Genomic DNA, 16,403 nt, shown 5'->3' with positions numbered 1-16,403 from the left:
TAACCTCCCTCAGCCTTTGCAGAACCCATGACTCTACCATCTCCTCCCATTCCTATCCCAGAAGCATTTCCCAAATGCCTCTTTGCCTTTAAAACACACTAGCCTCCTCTTAATTTGCTGGAGTCCTGCCATGGAAGTCACATTCCAAGAAAACAGAAAACCAATACAGAATGAATTTAATTCATCATTTGTGAATGGCTTTGCCTTTCAGGAAAGTTCTCCTGTAACCATAGTTCATTTCTTAATGATTAGGTTACTTTTAGAAAGGTTTAGTTTGTATCCTGAAACTTAATATTAAACTACTATTCACACCAACTGGGCAAGAACTGCTTTCACCTTCCACCTGTTAATCTATTTTGCCAATTTGGCTTTAAACTGAAAGCCAACAAGTAAAGCCTGCAGGCAGTTGAAACAGTATCCCTTGGATGCTAGGACAATCTGAAACAAAGATAATGGCCTCTCCTTTGACTGGCTGAGTCGATGTGGCTGAAAAGCTGGCTGGTCAGGTTCCCCATCTTGCATTTCTCCTCCAGGCCCCTGCTTCCAAAGCCAGGAGTGGCAGAAAGAGATTAGTGTGCTTTGTACCAGAGTTATCTGCTTTATTCAAGTCCACAGTCTCACATTCTGTTCTAATAGATTTAGTTGGTGTTGGCATTCACAGCTAATCAGAAGGAACAGTACGAAAGCACTTTATTCTTTCAAGAGTGAACTGTTGAATTCCTAAGTACAGGAATCTGGAGATAAAGCATTGACTGATATACAGTAATGTCTATCCTCCCTGGTTTAGGGAGAAGAGAAAGGTCAGAGAATATAAATTAAAATAACTGTAAATGAAATAATTACATGTGCTATTGTTCATGAGGACATGAACAGAGCTGAGGATTTTGCACTTTATCAGGATTATAAACAATAATGATCCCTTGTAGTCCTGCAGAAATATAAAACAAAAATCTCAACCCAGACATGCAGGCCCAGAGGTGTAGTCCCTGCTAGTGTAGAGGCTGGGGCAGGGAAATTTAAGTGTTAGACTAGCCTGAGCAACTTAGCCAGAACATTTCAAAATAAGATTTTTAAAAGGGCTGGGGAACCATGTAAAAAAGAACTGTTTTCTAAAGCAATATTTTCTCCAATGTTTATGAGCCATTTAATGCTAAGCAGGGGACTCAAACTCATTAGTAGATAACAATCTCTTGTGTCTCCCTGAATAGAATTCCTCCCAAAAAGACAACTTCTCACACCAATAACCATGTCTGTAGGTCATAGGTATTTGATAAATAAAACCAACAATAAGTAAGTAAAAACAGATAAAAAGGGCTGAAGGGTATAATTTAGTGTTAGACACTTGCTGAGCATGAGTTAAAGTCCTGAGTTTAAAAAAGGAAGGAGAAAGGGAGAATGGGTGAGTAGAAGAGCAGGGAAAATGGAGAGAAAGCAGAAGAGGGAGGGAGGCAGCAGAACCCAGATGTCAGCTTGCTATCATCTCTAGGTTAAAAGCTAAAGGCTATTCCAAATTCCCAGAGTAGAAGAGCCAAGCAGAGAGTTTTACAGTGAGCTCTTGCATTTGACATGTAAGATATGTAGGTTTCCATGTATCACAATCTCTTTCCATAGAGATCAATGAGAAGTGAGGAAAACAGCAGGAAAGTATACTAAAAAAAAATTTTTTTTTTTAAAATGCATACTTTCAACTATTTTGAAATTTGACCCAGGTTGAACCCGGGATACAAGGAAAAGTCTTTTTTCTTCTCTTCCTGGTCAAGATCACTTAATACTCTGCTACCTGGAATCCACAATCCTTATGCCTATGTCTGTTTTAAACAATTTCTGTAGATTCATTTGGGCACAAAACCACATGGAAAAATCCTCTTGGGAAAGTGAAGTGTATTCTGAACAAGCAATCAACAAATGGACACTATTTGAACTGGAAATTGTTCCTGGCTCAAGTCAAAACTCCCACTAGCTTTACTTTCTACAAGGTTTAGCTCCAGTCAAAACTCAGCCACACCAACTAATCTTTGACAAATAGTAAGTAAAATTATATTATCAAAAGTATCTAACATTTTCAAATCTGAGATAGGTATTGATCTGCCCCCAAAAGTTAAAAACAGCTCTAAATTATTGATGCAGAAGAAACCTAGTCTTTCATTTTGTTTTTTCCTTTTCTAGTACTATGGATTTAACCCAAGGCACTCTACCATTGAGCTCTACTTTGGTTTTTGTTAGTTAGTTTGTGTTATTTTTTGAGTCAGGGTCTCTCTGAATTGCCCAGGCCAGCCCCAAAATTGTGATACTTCTGCCTCCTAACCTCCTAGGATTACATGGAAACCTACATATCTTACATGTCAAATGCAATTTTCCCAAATAAACTCCTATATTTTTGTTAATTTTGCCTGCTTAAAGAAATTATTCAAACTGATGATTCTAGATTTATTCCATACAATTAAAGTTCCACTTCTTTCTAAACATTTCATAAAGGCTGACCTACATTTCTAAATGCCTACAACTGTAAAAAAGGGGGGGCAGGTCAAAAATGGTGGAGATTTGTGTAGTATAGGCCTCTTGTCACAAATTAGGAATTTTAAAGGAATAATTTTTAAAAAATAATCTGTGGACAATTTTCTATCATTCTCTCCCTTTACCAACTCTTAACCATCCACTGCCACAAAATTCTACCTTTAGCTTCCGACCCATCAGCCATCAAACTCTTCTTCTATACACCCATGCTGTTCCCCTACCCTTAAAAATCAACCTCTGTAACAACCTTGCAAAAGACGTCCACCCCATCTCATGGTCTTTCCTCAAAACCCTCTGAATATTTTCCATTTCAATGAGTATAAAAGTCTGAGTTCCCAGAATGGCCAACCTCTCCATCATGTGCACTGCTCCTTACCACCCTTAATGCTCCAGCCTCATGTCTTTCCGTGGCCTCCCCCATTCCCTATTGACACTCTCTCCCACCTTTCTCTGCTTGAATGCTCCCTCCCTTCCTGGCACAAATATTACCTTCTCTCAACACCTCCTCTCTATTCAGAACTTCCAGCTGTCAGCTCCTAAAAATACTCTCTTACTGTATTAGCTACTGTTTCATCTCATAAGTTCCATGACTGCAGTTATTCATTTGGTCCACTGCTGTACCTTCAAGGTGCTGAACAGTGCAAGTCAGCCACAGGAGTTCAATAAGTATTTTATACCCAAAACCTGTGGGATGAATGAAAGCAGTCCTAACAGAGAACTACATAGCAATGAATTGTCACATCAGGAAAACAGAACAAACACAAACAATTTAATGTTACACCTCCAGCTTCTAAAAAAAGAAGAGCAAGTCAAGCCGAAAGCTCATAGAAGGAAATTATAAAAATCAGAGCAGAAATTAACACAATTGAAACTAAGAAAATACAAAAAGTTAACGAATCAAAGAACTGGTTCTTTGAGAGAATAAACAAAATTGTTAAACCTCTAGCCAACTTTATCAAGAAAAAGGAAAAAAAAACTCAAATTCATGCAATAAGGAATGAAAAGGGGGAAATTACTACAGATCCCATGGGAATTTAGATCATGAATACCTACTTTGAAAACCTTTATTCACAGAAGGTGGAAAACATAGAAGAAATGGACAGATTTCTAGAAACGTATGAATTATCAAAGCTGAATCAAGAAGATATAGCAATTTTGAATAACCCAGTATCAGCTTCTGAAATTGAAAATGTGATTTTAAAATTACCAACAAAGAAAAGCCCAGGTCCTGATGGATACACGGCTGAATTTTATAAGAAATTTAGAGAAGATTTAACGCCAGTACTCTTCAGACTTTTCAATGAAATTGAAAGGGAAGTAATTCTTCCTAACTCATTCCTGGAGACAAGTATTACTCTGATACCAAAACCAGAGAAAGACCAAACCAGAGAAAGACCAAAAGCAGAATTATAAGCCAATCTCCTTAATGAACATCGATGCAAAAAAAATCTCAATAAATTATTGACAAATAGAATGCAGCAAATCATCAAAAAGATTGGATTTAGCACAGGAATGTAGAGATGATTTAACATATACAAATCAATAAATCAATAAATGAAAACCATATGATCGTCTCAATAGATGCAGAAAAAACTTTTGATAAAGTTCAACACTTGTTCATGATAAAAACCCTACAGAAACTTGGAATAGATGGTGTCTACCTCAATCTGATAAAAGCCATCTATGACAAACCCACAGCCAATACTATACTAAATGGACAAAAACTGAAACCTTTCACTCTAAATCAGGAACAAGACAAGGATGTCCACTATCACCACTCATATTCAATATAGTTCTGGACTCATTAGCCAGAGCAATTAGCCAGAGCAAATAAAACGAATAAGGATCAGAAAGGAAGAAGTTAAATTATCACTATTTGCAGGTGACATGATACTCTACATAGAAGATCCCAAAAACTCTATCAAAAAACCACTAGCAAAGGAAAAGAGGATGGAAAGCAAGAGATTTTAGGTATGTTAGTAAAGATATACAAATTTATGTATGTATATGTAACGCTAGATACATAACTATATTATTAATCTCTTAGTTCATCCAAAAGAAGTTTGTGCTGTCATTGTTTGATCAGCCACTTTTGTATCCAAATTTTGTAACCTGAACTAGTTCTGATAACAATGTGCAATGTATTAACTAGTGTTAATTCCTTTTTTGAAATTCTGTATCATTCCTATGTTTTTGCTTTTTAAAACAAAAATATTTTATTTTTTAAAAATCCCTAGATAAAGGCTTGAACCTGTGGTCATCCAAGTATTAAGTGGAGATAAACTGCACCTGCCTCTAACACATCAGATGAGCGCTGCACCACATACACGAACATGTTAAGAGCATGGCACTGAAAGTTCGAGGAATATCAGGTCAAAAGTTCAAAAAGGTGCGGCTGCTCCACCTTGCCTCTCCGCAGGGTCCACTCCTGGAGCTTCTCCCCTGCCCCGCCTGACGGCGGTCAGCCAGTCCCACTTCCCATCCCTAGATCTGAAAGGCTACTTATGCAACTTCCGGCCTCTTCGCGTCGGGAAAGAGACGTAGGAGGATAAAACGAACGCCTGTTTTTTGGCCTCAGGCCTCTCTCCCTTACACCAGGTGCTACCCTCTAATCTACCCAGGTCTGAACCCGACCTAACTGCGGACCTACTTTCCGCACCACCAGACTAGCCGCAACTCCACGCGCCCTACCTCCTCCCGGCTTTCCCCGCGGCTCCACCCGACGCGTGCGCACTAAGGCTTTTGTGGGTTTGGACTGTGCTGGCGCCGACGCCGGAGCTGGGTACGCCCCCCAATGTAGCACTGACTTCTGATTGGTTGCTGCCGCTCGCCCGAGCAAGGTTGGACCTCAAGGGCTGTGCATTTAAAGGCACTTGCCAGGCAGGTCCTACGCCCGAGCTTCCTGTACCTCGTCTCCCACGCGCTGTCTGCCGAAGTCCTGTAACCCCGCCAGCATGTCTCAGGTACAGCGCGTGCCTAGCGAAGCCGCGAAAGTGCTGCGGGATGGGAGGCCGGGGTGGAGACCCTCCGATTGTTCCTTTGGTGCCCCACAGCTGCTCCTGGACCCGTGCCCAGCCCTGATGCTTTGCTCAGAGCCTTCTGAGCGGAACTTTCCAATTGAAGATTTTCAAAATATGCTACCAATCCACCAACTGCTGGAAAGTTGCCTGTGGGGTTGGCTTCACGATGAGCCAGGCATACCGGTGGGAAGCAAGGGTCCTGGATAAAACGGGGACGACTGGAGGGTGAACGAGTTGGAGGAACAAGAACAGAGTACCACATCGGGAAGGATGGTAGAGTAGGTGGCTCGGCGAAGTAGGGACCTAAGGAAGCCGTGACTGCGAGTTTGGAGGTCAGCGGAAGTAGGAACGGAGTGCCTGGAGTGCTGAGAAAGGAGGCCGGGGGAGGTGACCCAAAGCCCTTTTTGTCTGCCTTCCAAAGTAGACCCCTTGTCCGGGCCGGCAGAGCAATTGTAAACGACCTCAGGCTCCTCCCGCCTGCCTCTCCCCAATGGGCACTGGGGCAGAGGTCACAACTAAACTCCGGAGCCCAAGGGGAGAGGGATGACTAGGGGGTTCCTGTAGCCTACACCTCTGCAATCGTGCCCTGACCCCTTATCAGTTCTTTTGGAAATGGCTGTGCACCCTATGTCCATGACTGGTACCCCCGCGATTCCTGTCTGGTCCAGTGGTGGCAATTGGCCATGCTGCTTTTCCATGCTGTGTACATCCACTGGGACAAGCCTTGGCCTGCCCCTTTCACTTTATTTCCAGCCGCTGTCCTGGGAGTACCAGAGTAGTTTGGGGGCTATATAAATGAATGGCTGTTTTCCCTCTAGCTGCTTCTGACGGAAGTCTGCTTGAGGGAGCTGCTTCTCCCGGCTTGCCTCCATCCTGTCCCTGGGTAGGCAAAGCCAGGACTCCTATCCTCTCCCACTTAGAGATGACCCTTATTTCTCTCCCCACTTACCACTTAGGCTGAGTTTGAGAAAGCTGCTGAGGAGGTTAAGCACCTCAAGACCCAGCCAACAGACCAAGAGATGTTGTTCATTTATAGCCACTACAAACAAGCCACCGTGGGCGACATAAATACAGGTATGCTGAGCTGCTGATCAGACACCAGCCTTTTTGGCTCAGCAACCTTCACTGGAATTCTGTGGGAACTGCACTCTCAAGCTGCATGAGGCTCTACTCTTCAAGCAGGACATGGTCACAGTCCATGGGATTCCTGGGGTTTAAGCTTGGGAGATTTCCTCCAAAGGCCGTCTTCCTGGATTCTCAGTGACTCAAGTAGTGAAACTGTAATACTGTTGTAATATCAACAGCAGCTCCCTTTGCTGGGGAAGAAATTGAGGCCCCGGTAGACGTGCCATAGGCTCTCAGCTCAATGGTGTCTTTGCTGAGTGCCATTGCTGCTGCCCTAGATGGGCAGCTTCACACTTGGGGCCTTTGGAGCCTGGCCAAGCCTAACACAGGAGTAGAAAAGCACCTAGCATCCTGTAGCGTATCACAATGTTTTTGCTGGTCAGAGACTATACCTTCCTGATGACTATTAGTTCCCAATGCAAAACCCTTGGTGTAGATTCTGAAACTATGCTTTGGACTATCATATTGTATAATACTGTGTTTCTAGCCTTCAGCAGTTTTCCTTCTGTCTCTAAATCCTTAAGATATGGTAGTATACAAAGGCAACAGCACGACGCATTTCCTGCCAGGACCTGAGAGTTGGCATTCATAGCAGATTAAGAGGAAGTGCCTCCCACTTCCCCTTCTCTGTTCAGCATAGGAGTGAGCAAGGGCCCCAGTTTCACTGGATATGGGGTGGATGGTGGAACAGCTAGACTGGCTGCTGCCTAGCTATAGCAGGAGACACTTCCCAGAACTGAGGATCATGGACAGTATCAAATCAAACACTGTTTCCCATCAAGAGTTTAGATAAGGATAGCTTGTGGCAAAAATGAGTTTTACAGTGGGTTGATAAACCGTCCTGCCAGCAGGAGAAGGTGAAGGAAGTGACCAGAAGGGCTAGAATGCCTTTCTGCCAGATAGTACTTCACAGAGCCTGAGCTGTGTCCAAGCCAGGCAAGCTTGCTCTCATACAGTACAGGTAACCTGGCTTGGTGTCTTACTAACACCTCATCAGGAATGAACTGAAAAGTTTAATCTCTAACTGCAGGGTAAGTGGCTCCTGGTTTAGTTGTCATCAATATCATTCCCTTGGTGGCAGAAAGGGCTGGCAGGGAGTACGGTACCAGGATACTGGTGGTGACTACAAGTATAGTCTATTTCAGATATCGCATAGAATGCACTTGGGGTTGCTTAATGTTTTGCCAGTCACAGTGCTGTAGGCTGCTCCTCTTGGCAGTGAAGTAGGTCAGCAGGGTAGGGAAGGAGGGAGTATTTCTATGTTGCAAATGATTACAGGCCTGGAAGCATAAAATCAGGGTAGAACTTTAAAAAGCCTTGCCCTCAATTAAAAAAACAACCAAACAAACAAAAACTGCTCCCATAATGAACGAGGAATACTCTTAACAATGTGGGAGAAAAACTGGGGCCAGGATATGGATAAACAAATGACAGACAAGGACACCCAGAAGACTGATAATAAGAATGCAGTGGGAGGGTGGTAGAGAGCAGAGGAGGAGGAGAGCTTGACAGTACAGTGGTACCTCGGTGCACAAGCATTTTGGGGAGTGGGGTATGAGGGGGAATCAAACTTAGGACCTTATACTTGCCAGGCAGGCATTTGTGCTGCTGAGCTATTTCCCCAGCCCCTTTGCAAGCTTAATTCTTGCCATGATTCTAATTGCGAATCACATTGGACCAGAGAACCAATCAATTCAGTATTTAGGTTTAGTATTGACCTTTTTTGATTCAGTTCTTATCAATTCAGTTTATTACCAGAACTGTGGAAAGGTTTAAGTTTGTAAATTGAGGTACCACCATATTACCTTTTGCCTTTGTAGCTTTTGAACCTTGATCTATGTGAATGGATTTTTTAAAACAATTTATTAAGGTGCAGCTATTAAAAGGAGAAATTATGGAGATATTTAACTTGCAATTTAAAAACTGTCTTGTACTAAGAAGAGTCCCGCTGTTTTCTCTAGATTTTAAGTTTGGATTTCTTTATATCTAGGTTTTTTAAGGCAGAACCTACTGTGTTAGACATGTTTAACTAATTACAGGCCTAGAAGAAACCCATGTAATGAAAGATGGCTTTCATGGAAAGAAAATTGAAAACTGGAAGCAAATCTAATATCTTTTTTTCCTTGCTTAAGAACGGCCTGGGATGTTGGACCTCAAAGGCAAAGCCAAGTGGGATGCCTGGAATCAGCTGAAAGGTAATTGTCCCAGTCAGTCCCCTCCTTTGTGAAGCCCAGTGATGAAAGACTCTTCATTATGGAGTAGAAGAGGTCAGAGAAGGAAACCATGCAGGAGACACATGCTGGAAACCACCCTGACCTGTGCCAGAGTCAGAAAACTTAAGTCACCTACTATCTCCTAAAGCAAGCACATCTTTGGACAGGGGCATCATTGGAGAGGAGAGGCTAGAGGGCCTGGCCACTGAGAAATATGGCAGGAGATAATATTGGCACAGGCTGTGGACATGCTCAGAATAAGGGGTGGTTTCCTATCCACACCTCCTTCCCCACAAGGCCAGGCAGTGACCCCTTAGTTGCCATGACCCTCTTCAGTTCCCATCTAGCCAGAAAGGCACATAGAAAAGGCATGAGGTAATGCATGGCCAGCCGTTTGTAGGGCTCTATGAATGGAGCTATTATTTGCTGAACACCAACAGTCAAGAAATACCCAGACTCCTACTAAATCACGTGCCCCATGGCAGCAAGACCCAAAGTTGGCACCAGGCTCCTGGCAGCTTTTGTGTCCTCTCTAGCTCATTGCTGAATAAGCTCTCTGTCTCTTACAAATGAGAAGCCCGTGAATTCAGAAAGGGCACAATACAATAAATACAGTCCTAGGATTTGCACTGGGGGAATGCCTGTCTGATTGGCCCTTTTCATTAGGCACTTCCACACCATTCTCAGGCTCAGAGTGCTTCAGCACAAGCCCCTGAGGGCCACTCTTCACTGGAGAATCCAGAAAACAGGGTATGACTGTCACTGAGGATTTTTTTGGTATCCTTTGTGCTGCAGCAAGGAGACAGAGATTTGTCTCATTATTCTTTAAGAGGTAGCTGCTTTTACTCAGAACCTGGAATCTCCTATAGCTTCTCTCTGGGGAGGAGAAAGTGGCTGGCTACTTTTTCACTGTAAGCTTAGTAGCCCTGAAAGATAAAAACACAACACAGAATCCACGAAAAGCCAGTGCCAACCATGCAATCAGCAGGACCAGTAAAGTTACTGCAGCAACAGTTGCCTAGCTGTCTACAAGGCTGAGGCTTATGCTGACGGCTTCCACACACACAGGATCAGCCTCAGGCCAGCCCCACCATGTATGAAGCGCTTTATGGGGCAGAAAGTTCCATGTGTGTTTTCAGTCTCAGACCTCAGGAGGTCTCCAAGATGTAAAGGTCTCCGAGATGTACTCTCACTCTACAGCAGAGAAACAGTCAGAAAGTTAAAAGTGGGGCTCACTAAAACCCTAAAGCCATCTGCTTTCCTACTATGCTACAATAATCCTGTTGATGCCTTCTAGGGACTGCCAAAGAAAGTGCCATGAAAGCTTACGTCGACAAAGTAGAAGAGCTAAAGAACAAATACGGAATGTAACAGACTGGATTTGGTCGCCAACCACATGTTTAACCTAAAATGATATAAGGCCTTGTGTTTTCTAATACTATGGATGTTGTGAAAATAGCTGGTTACTATAGCTTCTTGGGAGGTTTCCAGGATGTGGCTCTAACAGATTAGAGGCAGAAATGGTCATTAACCTCTCCCTTCAACCAGTAGTTTTTATCTGAAATCAATTGAAATATATTTGTTATTTGAATGCTTTGGTTCTCTGATTTCTTAAAATAATTTCCCTGCCCTGTTCCCATCTCTGGCCCCCACTTCCTATTGGTAACAGTGTCCTCTGGAAGCACTTTGGTCTACTTTCCTGGCTTTGCTGCCAGGGTGTGAAGCAGGTGGTCCCACCTGTTCTTATGCCTCCCTTCCCCACTGCATGTTCTCAATCTTGGCGGAGAAGAAAAGTATTTTGGAAGTGGCTTTTCCTCCTTTCCAATTCCTCAGCCTGAGGAAGATCAAGCAGGCTGCTCAAGACTTCATTCTCCAGGTATTTCCAGTCTGTCAGGGAGTGGCTGGCCTCAGGTCTGAGGGAGGTATGACTGACAAATGTTTGATGTTTATCTGAGATCCAACCAGTGCACTGATCCAGAGAAAGTGAGTAAGAATGGGAAACGTGTCAGAAATTTAGTGCACATCTAGCACGAGATAATCCCAGGCTTCCTGTGGAAACTCACTCATAGGATGTAGCAGAGCGCAACCTTCAGTGAACCAAAGAATTCCCTAGTGAAGCAAAAGGGCATCAGGACCCCTACAAGGCTTCAGAGAAGAGAGGCAAGCATTTAGCTGGAGGATTTTGCTTGTTAAAGGATGAAGAAAGAGGGCTAGCTCAGTGGTAGAGTGCTTACCTTGCATATACAAGGCTCTGGATTCAAGCACACACACAGAAAAGATCAGGGCCCAGCTGTGATCTCAGCTCTCAGGAGGCTGAGGCTAGCCTTTTGTAAGACACTGTCTCAAAGGATGAAAGAAGAAAAATTGACAAGATGCTCCTGACCAGAAGTGTCCCTTCTAGCATTTCGCTAGTCCTACAAAAAGGGTCGTTTGCCTGTTTTGTCAGTAAAGATGTTAAGGCACAAAGGAATTCAGGAGATGCTCTCTCAAGTTGGCCAACTCTCAGGCTTCTTACTGCCAAAGCATATTCCCTAGTCTTAGACAGAGTTCAGCCTTGTACTTAGTATAGTAATGCTTGAGAATTTGCCCAAGATCATCTCTAATCAATAAGCTGAGAACCAGATTTCAAATGAGGTTGGATCTGAAGTCTGAAGCTCAAGAAGGAACTGCACAGCGTGGCTAGGGTGTACCGGGTGTACCTCCATGAAACAAGACTAGAGAGTAGTAGAGAGACTTAGAAGTGGAATTTGATCTTAGGCAGTGGGAGCACCAGATAATAGATGTGTAAAAGGCATTCTGAGTAAGTATGCACCTGTTGAGAAAGCAATGCCTAAGTTCTAGCCTAGTAGCTCATGTAAACAAGGAGGTCACTCCAGCAAAGCAAGGGAAGCAAGGCCCAGAACTCACTCATGTCGCCCAGGGAGAGAGACTTCCTGTGGAGCAATGTCATTTACAGTGGAGTTGGTTTTCCTGGGAGCCTCAGGCAGGGAACCCAGCAGTCCTGCTTTCCCCAACCTGACTCCATTCCACCAAGGGTGCCAAGATCACCAAATTCATGGGCATTTTTGTGAGACCCAAGGGAAGTAGTAGGGGGCCACAGCCATTCACATAGGCACTCAAATACTTTTTTTTATTTTAAAGAGGATAAAACAATAAAATCAGTCAAACAATAAAATCAGTCAAAACAAACCAGTGTAAAAGATATAGGACTTCAAAACATTACAAAATCAACAGTAGTTACCATAATGTCTCTGTGTCTTCAAAATAGCTGCAGATAACCTCAGACATAGTAAAAATCAAGCAGAACAATATAGAATAGAAACAATAAAAACAAAACAGTGAATGCAATAAAGGACTTCAAAAAAAGCCTATAGTAAATCTAAAATTGCTGCCATAATGTATCTTGCTATCTTTGAAATAGCAAGATCTTTGAAATAGCTCCTGCCACTGGATTTGACATAATCAAAACAAACAAAAGATAATAAAACGCAACCCAGCAAAATAATGGAAACGGTATAGGACTTCCAAAACAAGACCATAGGGAATCAACAATGGCCACCACCCTCAGAAGGAGATCCCCCCACTAGATGCCACACTGTGTACTGCTGTCCTCTGAACCTATGATCAGACCACTGGCCCTAGACCTGCAGTGTTAGTGAAACACCAAAGCACTACAGGCTTCCAATTGCATTTCACCTCCGTAGCTATCATCACAGCCTGCATTTCTCCGGATAAGCCTGAGAAGTTGGACATCAGCACGAAGATTCAGCATCTGGTAGGACATTTGCCACTGGAGGTGGGACTGAAGAGTAGGGGCTGGGGATTGAAAGGGCTGATTGCCCTGACCTTTAGCAGTTTTACTCAAAATCTTCCCTGAAGGATGTGGTCACACCAGTCTTATCAGACAATATTTGGCAGATAGACTTGACTCTGTATCACAGAAGGGCCTCTTCTTTGTGAGGTTGTACAGGCTTTTTATTTTTCCAACCTTGGAATTTTTTTAATACTAAACAGGAATGACTTCTATGTTGTGAGAGTGAATGAAGATATTAAAATCCTCAGTTATATAATAGAAGCATCAATACATGACAGTTGTCACTCATCAGCAAGACTTTTAAGTGACAAATCAATGATTTTTAGGATTGGGGATATAACTCAGTGTAAAGTACTAACATGTGCAAGGTTAAATTCCTAGCATCAGAAGAAAAAAAAATCAGACATTCTGGTTGAGGAAGGCCAGACTTTCCAAGACTATGTGTCTCTCCTATTCATGTGAGCATGGGCTAGCATCCTGTTCTGGTTTATACATAGATGTCTCCCAAGAGCCTCATGTGCTCAGGTAGGGCCTTTAAAGAAGACTGAACCATGGGGTCACAATGGCTGATTTGTGGTTAGAAGATGGAGCCTACTTAGAAAAATCTCTTAAATTTGGGCTGTGGGTATATTGTTTCAGTGTTTTATATTAGTCTTTATACTTTTCTTTATTTTCAGTATTTGAGATTTTTTTTTTTTTTTGCTATTTTTTTGGAGGTTGATTTTTGGTTTTGGCTTTTTTGTTGTTCTTTGTTTATTTGTTTGTTTTGGAGCTTGTTTGTTTTGAGCCAAGATCTTGCTATATAGTACATGCTGACCTCTAACTCATACCAAACCTGCAGCCCCAGCTTCCTGAGTGCTGTAATTCTTTGAATGTGTCACCATGCCTAGGTCATTTTCAGTATTTTTTTAAAACAATAAAAAGTACAGGAAAAAAAATTGCAGGAGTATGCTCCTGTGGGCCACACAGGCATGAAAAAGGATCCCTACAAAACTCTCCCACAGATGAGGGATATAGTTTGGTTTACCCTACTCTTGTAAAACTGGGTTATTGTTCCCAATGTTTTGTACCCTCCCTCTCTAAAGAATCACACACCTATCCGCTTTGCTGTGTCACTCTGCAGAACCACCACAAGAATAGACAGAGCTGCTCATGGTGGTGCACACCTGCAATTTCAGCACTCCATAGGCTGAGGTACAAGGATCCCTGCAATTTTGAAGCCAGTCTGGGTTGCATAGAAAGAAAACTGGCAAGGAAGAAAGGTGAGGATGCAGAGAAAAAGACAGGAAGGGTGCTGGGTTCATCTCTGTCCGTGTTGTTGATGGCTGGGATTGGTCACATGATTTGATTTAGTCAATGAAATGTGATCAGACAGGATACAACCAAAAGCTTTCAACATGGTGCTAGGTTTGGCTTGTCCCCTTCTACTGCCATCTGCCACAAGAAGAATGTGCCTGAAGAGTAGCTGTTGAGAGTGGATGAGAGATAGGTAAAATATATAGCCTAACCTGTAACCTGAAGTCAAGTCCAGCTGACTCCAGACAAGCCTGGCAGAACTACCAAGAGCTGAACACCTGTGAGCTAGAAATATGTGAATCAACATCCAAAACTACCTATTCTTACTGGTTACATCATTATAGCAAAAATTTGTGGTAGCATATGGTATTTTTGTGTCTGTCATCCTTTCTCCCATTTTACAGATAATAGTTCTTCCTTTAGGGTAACTTCCAAAAAGGTGGATTTTGGTTCTGCCCATCAATGTCTCCTTCCAGAAGTGAACATACCATGAATCCTTTGAAGGTAGGAGGAAGAGAGGGCAATTTTATTATGAGCATGACAAAAATCTCACTCAAAATGTTCATGTTCTATCCTCAGAGTACCTTCAATTGTTTGGCAAAGGGGAACTGAAGGTTACTGATAGAAGTATGGTGACAAATTCACTGAAGTTAAACTAGGGAGATTGTCTGGATTGCCCAAATGGGCCCAGTGGAACCATATGACACTTGGGGGTGGAAGAGTCAAGCCGTGTTAGGTGATGTAAGAACCACTGATTGGCCCATACCAACTTCAAAGATGCAGGGCAAGCTACACAAAAACCCCTAGGAACTAGAAACATCGCTGGGGGTTTAGCTCAGCAGCACAAGCGCCTGCCTTGCAAGTATGAGGTCATGAGTTTATTGCCCAGTACCAAAAAAAAAAAAAAAAAAAAAAAAACAACCCTAGAAATATCAAAGAAATAGATTCTCCTTATAGCATCCAGTAGAAAAACAGTCCTGCAACACTTTAATTTTAGCCTAATGGGACTCATGTCACATTTCTGACTTCTAGAGCAGTTTATGTTGTTTTGAGCTACTAAATCTGTGGGAAGTTATTGGAGGAGTAACAGGAAATGAGTAACAGATCCTTCCAAAAAGAACAACACTTACCTCTCCTTGGTTAGTATTCAACCACAATGCCATGCATGGCTACAAGAAAGGCTGGACACATTGCCAACCCAAATAAAAATCAGAATTCATTACTAGAGTGTCTTACTCATTTTCTGTTCCTAATAACACCATACCACAGATTCGGTAATTTTTAGTCCTCACCCAAAGTCAGGGGCCTGGATCTATCAATGACCTTCTTATTAGCAGAGTCCTGAGATGACTCAGGCAGGGCATTGTATGTGGAAAGACAGGGAACAGTAAGAGACGCAGACAAAATGGCTTTTATAGAAGATCCAGTCTGGAGATAGCACATTAACACACTAATCCACTAATCTATTCATTGTGTCAGTGTATGACTCCACTCACTAGGGCAGAACTCCAATCACCTCACAAAGCTCCCAACTCTTAATAAAATCTCATGGTAGGAGTTAGATTGCACCATGAGTTTCAGAGCAGATGAGTCATATTGAAGCCGTAGCATAGGGAAAAGGAAGCATGTGGACAGGTGGCAACCTCATCCTATTCCCCTGGCCTCAGTGTTTTGCCAGAGATGGACATATGACCCTGCAGAGTGGCTTTACCTGAGATTTTATTTAGACATTAGAAGAAAACTCTTCCTCATGGATTTACTGGAAGAACTCTCCCAGAACAGAGTGAATTCAGCAAAAAAAAAAAAAAAAAAAAAAAAAAAAAAAAAAAAAAGGAGGGCAAGTCAAGAGATGGAGACTATTCTAGTCATCTACTTCTGTGACAACCTCAAAAGTTTGTGCCTGAATATAATAATAATTTTGTTGAGTTGATTCATCTCAACCAGCCAAGGCTAAAGTCACCTTAAAAGCTTTCTCATTCATGCGTGTGATGGTTGATGCTGCTCCTGCTTCTCTGTATGGCTTAAGCTTTCTCACAGATGGTGGCTGGGTCCCCAGAGTGAGTATCCCAAGAGATCCAGGCAGACTCTCCATCACCCTTTATAATGTAGCTTTACACAGCATTAGCATCACATCCACTGTTACTGATTAAAAACTGGTGGTCAATTTAACACCAGCTGGATTACATCAGCATGGCGCTGAGCGTAGATGTTTCACTTGAGGAAAGTTACCAGCATAAATAGAGTCATGGAAAAGGAAAAGCTATTGCATTGAGGTGTTGAAGCATTGAAGCATTGTGGACTCTCCTACAAGTTTCTGTTTGAGCTGCTGGTTCTCCTGGAGAAGCTCTGGTCCTCACATCAAGCATTGCTGTCTGGCTCCAGAGAGGAAGACGTATGCCACTTGGTCTCTAGGATAAACTC

At 42.7% G+C, this 16,403-nt stretch overlaps 2 protein-coding genes across 9 annotated transcripts in view; one reads left to right on the top strand and one right to left on the bottom strand.

Annotated features, from left to right (window-relative positions):
- CUNH2orf76 (chromosome unknown C2orf76 homolog) overlaps positions 1-16,403 on the bottom strand; it is a 232,752-nt gene that overhangs the window by 109,321 nt on the left and 107,028 nt on the right. The window contains exon 1 of one of the 8 annotated variants that reach the window (XM_023561113.2): positions 5,206-5,290. The exons of 5 other annotated variants lie outside the window; for them this stretch is intronic. The gene's annotated coding sequence lies outside the window, so the exon portion shown is untranslated. Of the gene's footprint in view, positions 1-5,205; positions 5,291-16,403 lie in introns of those variants that run through there. 2 more of the 8 variants (XM_063258961.1, XM_023561114.2) reach the window with 2 other exon arrangements.
- Positions 5,300-10,463, top strand: Dbi (diazepam binding inhibitor, acyl-CoA binding protein). Its single transcript, XM_003478739.5, has 4 exons — positions 5,300-5,477; positions 6,491-6,608; positions 8,792-8,854; positions 10,170-10,463. Exons 1-4 carry the CDS (start codon positions 5,469-5,471, stop codon positions 10,241-10,243), a joined length of 264 nt encoding a protein of 87 aa, XP_003478787.1. The 5' UTR covers positions 5,300-5,468; the 3' UTR covers positions 10,244-10,463.

This window comes from Cavia porcellus, unplaced genomic scaffold (assembly GCF_034190915.1).
Source record: "Cavia porcellus strain 051 isolate PalLab524CR breed Dunkin Hartley unplaced genomic scaffold, mCavPor4.1 scaffold_12, whole genome shotgun sequence".
NCBI classification, from domain to species: Eukaryota; Metazoa; Chordata; class Mammalia; order Rodentia; family Caviidae; genus Cavia; species Cavia porcellus.
Note: the sequence above shows the minus strand (reverse complement) of the source record. Positions and strands in the feature narration are given on the sequence as shown.

What these genes read in the sequence shown, in the direction of transcription:
- Dbi (XM_003478739.5), top strand. An exon ending in CGTGGGCGACATAAATACAG is followed by an intron (nt 6,609 to 8,791) that starts GTATGCTGAGCT and finishes TCCTTGCTTAAG; the next exon opens with AACGGCCTGGGATGTTGGAC. An exon ending in TGCCTGGAATCAGCTGAAAG is followed by an intron (nt 8,855 to 10,169) that starts GTAATTGTCCCA and finishes GATGCCTTCTAG; the next exon opens with GGACTGCCAAAGAAAGTGCC.